The following is a 9,310-nucleotide window of genomic DNA, read 5'->3' as shown; positions in this document are numbered from 1 at the left end:
GCCTCCACTGGTCCCTGTGGAAGAGAAATCCAGAGACTAACAACCCTCTGAGGGAAGAGATGACTGGAAATATATAACATAGCTGCAGGACAATATTACACAACCAGAAATAATAATAAATATACTTTACTACTGAACCATCAATAATATATCTAATCTATATCAGATAACAACACCAGACTGAAACAACTGAAAGGGGGAGAAAAGAAAGTGTTTTACTCACAGATGTTGGAGACAGGAGGAGGCTTCAGTCTGTGTGAAGCTCAATGTTCGTCCTCACAAAGCCCGCGCTCTGATTGGCTGTAGGACCAGAGTCCTTCAGTTGTACAAGTCTTCCCATTGGTGAACAGCTCAGAAGGAAAGTCAGGGGTAGCCTCGCCCCCGTAATTACGCAACTTCCACTCTCCCTTGGACATGCGCAGTCCCGGACCACAGGGGAGGGAGAGATCGCCGAGTGGCTTTTCGCGCTGGCCGGAGCTGTCAGCTGGTTGCCTGGAAACCTTGTTTCGAGGAGCTGTGGGGGAGGGGGCGGCGTTCCCGTGTCCGCGCGCCGGAACCCGGAGACGTCACCGCCGAACAGGGTAATTCCTATTGGCTGATTCAAGCAGGTTTCCACTGACGTCATACAAAGCGGAAGTTGGAGGTAAAACTTCCTCCTGTCTCCAACATCTGTGAGTAAAACACTTTTTTTTCTCATTCTCACCTTCAATTGGTCACTTGCAGCAACTGAAGGGAAAGGAAGTGAATCCAGGGAGGGTGCAGACTCTGCAAAGCTTGGCCCAGGTCTCTCTCTCTCTCTCTCAAAGACATTGACATCCTTTGCTCCCTCAGCTTGACACATTTATTTGTCTGACTAAAAGGATGGTCTCTTTCCTAATGTTCACAATTAAAGACCTGCTTTTCCCAGGCGATGGCTGACATTTAAGGGGGCAGTAAATTAATATCAGTCTTGAGATATGTCTGGTGTTGTTACATGGCACGGATTAGATACATTGGTAGTACAGTGGTTAGCACGGTTTCTTCACCGCTCTGAGGTCCCAGCTTCGATTACCGGCTTGGGTCACTGTGTGGAGTCTGCATGTTCTCCCCGTGTCTCCATGGGTTTCCTCCTTGTGCTCTGGTTTCCTCCCACAGTCCAAAGATGCACAAGTTAGGTGGATTGGCCATGCTAAATTGCCCTTGATGTCCATTAAGGTTAGGTTGGTTCACGGGGTGGAGGTGTGGGCTTAAGTAGGGTGCTCTTTCCAAGGGCGGTGCAGAGTCGATGGGCCAAATGGTTTCCTTCTGCACTGTAAATTCTATGATTATTGCTGGTTTTGTAATAAATTACATTTGTTATATTGCGTCTTCAAACATTTTACAGGATATTAGAAGAGGAGGAATTACAGGCAGTAATCTCAAACGTCACGTCGAGATCTGTCAGAGTCACTCGATTCCTTGGGAGATGAACATTATCTGCATTTGACTCTGGAAGGAGAAATGTTTGTTCTGTCTGCATCAAGACACTGAAAATGCAGAGACACATATGTGAGTGAGAATGTTCCAGAGCACTGACTGTAGAAAGAGGTTGAACCAGTGAGACAGCCTGAAAAAACATTGCACCATTCACAGCGGAAAAGACCGTACACGTCTTATGTGTGTGGATGAGGCTTCAACTGATTATCCGACACGGAGAGAAACAAGGGGACCCAAAACATGGAGAAACCATGGACATGTGGTGACTGTGGGAAGGGATACAGATTTCCATCAGAACTGGAAACTCATCGACGCAGTCACACTGGGGAGCGGCCATTCACCTGCTCTCAGTGTGCGAAGGGATTCACTGAGCTATCCAGTCTGCATACACACCAGCGAGTTCACACTGGGGAGAAGCCTTTCACCTGCTCTCAATGTGGGAAGGGATTCAGTTTTTCATCCACCCTGCAGAAACACCAGCGAGTTCACACTGGGGAGAAGCCGTTCACCTGTCCTGAGTGTGGAAAGGGATTTAGACATTCATGCACTCTGCAGAAACATCAGCGTATTCACACTGGGGAGAGGCCTTTTATCTGCTCTCAGTGTGGGAAGGGATTCTCTCAGTTATCCCACCTGCAGGTACATGGGCGAATTCACACCGGGGAGAGGCCATTCACCTGCTCTCAATGTGGGAAGGGATTCAGTGATTCATCCCACCTATTGACACACCAACGAATTCACACTGGGGAGAGGCCATTCTCCTGCTCTCAGTGTGGGAAAGGATTTACTCAATTATCCAACCTGCAAACACACCGGCGCGTTCACACTGGCGAGAGGCCATTCACCTGCTCTCAGTGTCGGAAAGGATTTACTCAAATATCCACCCTGCAAACACACCAGCGAGTTCACACTGGGGAGAGGCCATTCACCTGCTCCCAGTGTGGGACAGGATTTATTGATTCATCCCATCTATTGAGACACCAGCGTATTCACACCGGGGAGTGGCCATTCTCCTGCCCTCAATGTGGGAAGGGATTCAGTGATTCATCCACCTTGCAGTCACACCAGCGGGTTCACACTGGGGAGAGGCCGTTCAACTGCTCTCAATGTGGGAAGGGATTCACTCAATTATCCAACCTGCAGACACACGAGCGAATTCACACTGGGGAGAGGCCGTTCACCTGCTCTCAGTGTGGGAAAGGATTTACTCAATTCTCCAACCTGCAGACACACCAGCGAGTTCACATTGGGTAAAGATCGTTCACATGCTGTCAATGTGGGAAGGAATTCCATGATTCATCGCACATGATGAGACACCAAGTTCATAATTAATTTCAGTGGTTCTATTTTGATGTTATTGTTTCTGCTCTTAGTTACATTGCGGATGGCATTTTGTTCATTCTGACTGTTGGTCAATGAGGATGGGTGGAGGGTTTCTTTCTGCTGGACTTGTCGGTGGTCAAAGGGCTGATGCTCATTGAGCCTTGTTGCGAATACCTGGCTTCAAATTGCACAATGATCACTGAGTGAAAAGGTGTTTGGATTTTTGATGATATTTAGTTGTCAATTTTCTTTTCAATCCCCCAAAATATGCTATGTTGCCATGGAGATGGATCCTCATGGTTACATGGTTCCTTTGTTCAAGTTACGTGGGTGTTCTTTCACAGAAAGAAACTGTCAAGGTATGAGAGGCAAGTTACCTGTGATAGATTGGGAAACTGATGGGAGACAGGCAATAACTAATCTTTAAGAAATAATTACATATTTACATGGGGATTAGTTAGCTCAGTTGGATGGGTGGTATGCTTCTGACGCAGAGCAACATGAACAGTGCCGCTTCAACTCCCGCACCAGCTGTGCTTATCCATGAAGGCCCAGCCTTCTCAACATTGCCCCTCAGGTGACGTGCGGTGACCCTCAGGTTGAATCACCACCAGTCAGCTCTCTCCTCTGTCAAAGGGGGAGCAGACTATGGAGCGCTGGGACTTTGGCGACTTTCATTTCACCTGTATACGTAACATATAGATTCATTTTGAGAACAAAAATCCAACAGGAAAAGTGATACAACCGTGACTAACAAAGAAAAGTTAAAGATTCCATTAGATCCATGGAAAGTGGCCAAAATAGTAGTAAGTCTGAGGATTGGGTACTTGATTTATAATTCAGCAAAGGACCAAGCAACTTATAAAGTCCCAAAAGACGTGCTGTTAGGTAATTTGGATATTCTGAACTCTCCCTCTGTGTACCCGAACAGGCGCTAGAATGTGGCAACGAGGGGCTTTTCACGGTAACTTCATTTCAGTGTAAGCCTACTTGTGACAATAAAGATTATTAATATTATTATTAAAGAGAGAGAAAATAGGGTATGAGAGCAAACCTAAAAAGCGACTGGAAAAGTTCCTCTAGGAATGTGAAAAGGAAAAGATTAGCAAAGACAAATGTGGGTCCAGTCCAGACAGAGACAGGAGAGTTTATAATGGGGAATAAGGAAATGTCAGAGAAACTAAGCAATGTGTGTCTGTCTTCACAGAAGAAGGTACAGAAATCATCCCCAAAACACTGGAGAACCAAGGGATGAGTGAGCACGAGGAACTGAAAGAGATTAGTATTAGTGAGAAAGTAGTATTGGAGAAATTAATGGGATTGAAAGTTAATAAATTCCCAAAAGCTGCTGCTCTACATCCCAGAGTGTTGAAAGAGGCGGCTGTAGAGATAGTGGATACATTGGTGATCATCTTTCAAAATTCTATAGATTCTGGAATGGTTCCTGCTGATTGGAAGGAGGTAAATGTAACCCCACTATTTGAGGAGGGAGAGAGAAAACGGGGAACCACAGACCCATGAGCCTGACATCAGTAGGAGGGAAAATGCTACAATCTATTATAAAGGATGTGATAACATACAAATTAGGAGCAGGAATAGGCCACTCGGCCCCTCGAGCCTGCTCCACCATTCAATAAGTTCCCGGCTGATCTGATTGTAACCTCAACTCCACATTCCCACTGAACCGCCCCCGATAACCTTTCACCCCTTGTTTATTCATCTATCCAACTCTGCTCTCAAAATATTCAAAGATTGGGCAGCACGATGGCACAGTGGTTAGCACCGTTGCTTCACAGCTCCAGGGTCCAAGGTTCAATTCCCGGCTTGGGTCACTGTCTGTGCGGAGTCTGCAAGTTCTCCCTGCGTCTGCGTGGGTTTCCTCCGGGTGCCCCGGTTTCCTCCCACAGTCCAAAGATGTGCAGGTCAGGTGGATTGGCCATGATAAATTGCCCTCAGCGTCCAAAAAGGTTAGGTGGGGTTGCTGGGTTACAGGGATAGGATGGAGTCAGGTGCTCTTTCCTAAGGGCCGGTGCAAACTCAAAGGGCCAAATTGCCTCCTTCTGCACTGTAAATTCTGTGATTCTATGACTCTGTTTTCACTGCCCTTTGAGGAAAAGAGTTCCAAAGACTCCCAATCCTCTGAGAGAAAAAAGTTCTCCTCTGCCTTAAATGGACAAGTTATTACTTTTAAAGTGACTCCAGTTTCTAGGTTCTTTCCACATCCACCCTGTCAAGGCCCCTCAGGATCTTATACAGTTCAATCAAGTCACCTAAACTCCATCGGACACAAGCCCAGCTTGTCCAATCATTCCTCATAAGACCAGCCTCCAATTCCAGGTATGAGTCCAGTAAACCTTCTCTGAACTGCTTCCAACACATTGACATCATTCCTTAAATGAGAGCAATACTGTACACAGTGCTCCAGATGTGGTCTCAGCAATGGCCTGTATAACTGAAGGTTAACCTCCCTACTTTTTAGCTTCCCTAATTACTTGCTGTACCTGTATACTCGCCTTTTGTGATTCATGCTCTTGGACACCCAGATCCCTCTGAGTCTCAGATCTCTGCAATCTCTCACCATTTAGATAATAAGCTTTTTTATTCTTCCTGCCAAAATGGACAATTTCACATTTTCCCACACTATACTCCATTTGGTAGATCTTTTCCCACTCACTTAACCTATCTATATCCCTTTGTAGTCTCCTGATGTCCTCTTCACAATTTACTTTCCTACCTACCTTTGGAACATTGGAAAATAGGAACAGAAGTTAGCCATTCAGCCCATCGAGCCTGCTCCAACATTCAATATGATCATGGCTGATCATTCACTTCAATGCCTTTTCCCCCACACTATCCCCATATCCCTTTGTGTTATTGGGATTTAGAAATCTGTCAGTCTCTGCTTCAAACACACTCAATGACTGATCTCCCACAGCCCTCTGGGGTAGAGAATTCCAAAGATTCACAACCACCTGAGTAAAGAAATTCTCTCCGAGACTGGTCCTAAGTGGCTTTCCCCTATTTTGAAATTGTGTCCCCTGGTTCCAGACTCTCCAACCAGGGGAAAAATCAGACCTGCACCCACCCTGTCTATTCCTTTATGGATTTTGTAAGTTTCAATGAAATCCTCTCTCATTCTTCAAAATTCTGGAGAAAAGAGGCCCAGGTTCCCCAATCTCTCTTCATAGGACAGTCCGATCTTGCTCAGAACAAGTCTAATGAATCTTCGTTACAGTCCCTCTATGGCAATAATATCTTCCCTAAGGTAGGGGGAGTAAAACTGCACACAGTACTCCAGCTGTGGTCTAACCAACGTTCTATACTATTGAAGCAAGTCTTCACTACTCCTATACTCAAATCCTCTTGTGATAAAGGCCAATATGCCATTAACCTTCCTAATAACTTGCTGCACCTGCATGTTCGCCTTCGGTGACTTATTGACAGGCCGCCTGGGTCCATCTATACTCGGGTCCCTTTACCACTATAACCACTCCCGTTAACTGCACAAGAGGCTCAGGTCGCAGAGGGAGACCATTTGGCCGAACGTGCTAATGCCAGATAGTCCAATTTTCTTTTGAAATAAAGAGTTGAATATGTTTCTTGCACCCTTTTCAGGTAACGCACTCCTGATCACAACAACTTGCCTGTGTTTTAAAAACAAATTATTCAGGATCTAGTGTGTTTGGATTTTCATTGAGAATTTCAGAAAGAATCAAAATATTGCTCAAAATTAAAGCTCAATCTTTGTCAATCATTTTGATGAGGGGACCAAGTTTGTGGAAAATCTAAAGAAAAAGATCATTTTCGATAGTATCACAGCGGCTCCAAAAGATTTAGATTTTACATTTAGATATATTGTTACTTGTACTGAGGTACAGTGAAAAGTATTGTTCTGCATACAGTCCAGGCAGATTGTTGCATACATGAAAAACAGAGGACATACAATAAATACACAATGTAAATACACAGACATTGGGTGAAGCTTAATGAGTGTAGTGCTAAGTGTAGTCATTGTTGTAATGTACAAAACTGTAGGTAGGACTGGGAAATCCATTTAATTTTATAATTCCATCACTTTTCCACCATATTTATGGCTTTAAGTAACAAGGTCAAGGAAGCCATTTTAAACTCTAACATCCAGCGTCTTGCACCGATTATGCAACATTTCTTTGTTCATCACATATGGATTTCATGTTGGAAGCCAGTCACAAATCAGTTGATTAGAATTCGTGAAACAATGTAATCGATAAAATTGTAATGGCTGAATTGTTCTTTTATACATTAAGATTGTACAACCCAAATGTTTCTAAACTGCAGAGCTAGCATAAATTGTTTATACAAAGAAAGTATTTTGATAAGCAGCGGGCTACCATGTTATACCCAAGTCTGGCTCAAGAATAAGCGTATTATTCCACCTGATCAAAATTAGTAAAAAAGAAAGATATTGCTTTCCACAACCTGTCTTTTTAAACCAGTGTATCTTATATTAACCAAATGTATGAATTAGATTACTGTATTAATGAGCTACCAGCAGTAGCAGTAATACCTAGTGAGGCTTAATCAAATTGCAGCTAAGGAATCCATCATGAATCAGTAGTTATAGTGAAAGACTAAAAGTCTTTTTACATTTGCTGTAAAAATGTACAATCTTAATTGATGTGTATTTAAAAAAATACGAAATGAAGATAAATGTACTGGCAAGAGAGACCTTCAAGCTCAGATTAGCCTCAACATTTGAAACTGTATGAATAAGGGATTGTATAGAATCAGATAAAGGGATAGTATGAAACAGTTCGATTGTATTCCTGTCTAAGATAATGAGAGTAGGCAGTATAAGTAATTGGGGATCCAATTCAATTAATCTAGTAACCAAATTGAGCAATTATCATGTTACAACAGGCCCAACTCTGACGTGAGGTAATGGTCACTTTGGGGATAAAAGTAGAGGTTCCGAAGGTCTTCCTTGCAGGCCAAGTACTGAAGATTCCCGAGGCCGAGTTCCAAGGAAATTACTGTCAAAGAAGGAGCCAGACTCCCGAGGCGGAATTCCACAAGAATTACTGTCACAGAAGGAGCCAGAGAGGGTTACACTTCTACAGACTGATCACCCGCATAAAGTTGTAAAAGTCAATGTCTTAAAGTTGTTTAGTAAACCTTTTTCATTTAATAAACTTTTAAAATTTACTATCCAGAGGATTCTGAATTTGCCTTAATTGGTTGAAGTCTTATCCGAACCAAAGTGAATTTATTAAGTGGTAATTTGTGGGTAGCTGAAATCAATTAAGTTCCAGATAACAAGATCAGATAACATTAATCTTCAATTTAAAAACTTGCATTTCTATAGCACCTTTCACAGCCACAGGATGTCCCAAAGTGCTTTACAGCCAATGAAGTACTTTTCAAGTGTAGTCACTGTTGTAATGGAGGAAACGCAGCAGCCAATTTACACACAGCAAGATCCCACACACAGCAATGTGATAATGAGCAGATGATCTGTTTTTAGTGATGTTGACTGAGGGATAAATATTGACCTGGACACCGGGGATAACTCCCCTGTTCTTCTTCAAAATAGTGGCTGTGGGAACTTTTACATCCACCTGAGAGGGGCAGACAGGGCCTCAGTTTAACATCTTATTTGAAAGAAGGCTGTTCTGACAGTGCAGCACTCCCTCAGTGCTGGGACGAGGAATGTTGGAACTGGTTTTTGTCCACAGGACCCTAACTGGGATTTAACCTTCTGATCCAGAGGTGAGAGAGTTGCCCACTGAGCCAAGGCAGACACTAGTTAGAAAGGAAAAGTTATACTTTAACCTTTGCCTCAATCTAATAATTAAATAACATCGATTTAACTGCCAAATGTTGAAGTGTTGATTTCGAGCCACAAGTTTTTCCCACTTGCTCCTCTGCACCTTTCTGTCTCTCTACTGCTCATATCAATGACAGCCAGGCGACGGAGCTGAGGGCTGAAATTAGCTGAGAATAATGGGGCCTGCATCTCAGTTGGTAAACTTCCATGGGTGTTGCACTAATAGAGTGGCATACATCATAGAATTTACAGTGTAGAAGGAGGCCATTCGGCCCATCGAGTCTGCACCGGCTCTTGGAACGAGCACCCTACCCAAGGTCCACACTAAGGGCAATTTTGGACACTAAGAGCAATTTATCATGGCCAATCCACCTAACCTGCACATTTTTGGACTGTGGGAGGAAACCGGAGCACCCGGAGGAAACCCACGCACACACAGGGAGGATGGGCAGACTCCGCACAGACAGTGACCCAAGCCGGGAATCGAACATGGGACCCTGGAGCTGTGAAGCAATTGTGCTATCCACAATGCTACCGTGCTGGAGGACTGAATGGGAAATGGACCTCCAACCAATTGTTACATCGGTCACTGTTCCGATCCCAGACCAGACCCCAACAGTGGCTGGGATACAGGACCCCAATATTTCAGTTTATTTGTAAGGCTGCGGAAAGAATGATTCGTTCCAGGAGTGATTGCATGAAGAAATAGGGTTTGGTTATGTTTAA

The 9,310-nt window shown here is 43.9% G+C and overlaps 1 protein-coding gene across 1 annotated transcript in view; it reads left to right on the top strand.

The window, feature by feature from the left end:
• The first annotated feature begins 358 nt into the window (after positions 1 to 358).
• The window catches only part of LOC140422400 (uncharacterized), a 78,297-nt gene continuing 69,345 nt past the window's right edge, over positions 359 to 9,310 (top strand). The window contains 2 exon segments of the mRNA XM_072507429.1: positions 359 to 671; positions 1,364 to 2,705. Of these exon segments, the coding sequence (XP_072363530.1) occupies positions 1,696 to 2,705 (1,010 nt within the window). The 5' untranslated portion in view covers positions 359 to 671; positions 1,364 to 1,695.

This window comes from Scyliorhinus torazame, chromosome 5 (genome assembly GCF_047496885.1).
Source record: "Scyliorhinus torazame isolate Kashiwa2021f chromosome 5, sScyTor2.1, whole genome shotgun sequence".
NCBI classification, from domain to species: Eukaryota; Metazoa; Chordata; class Chondrichthyes; order Carcharhiniformes; family Scyliorhinidae; genus Scyliorhinus; species Scyliorhinus torazame.
This window is presented reverse-complemented; position numbering and strand designations above follow the sequence as displayed.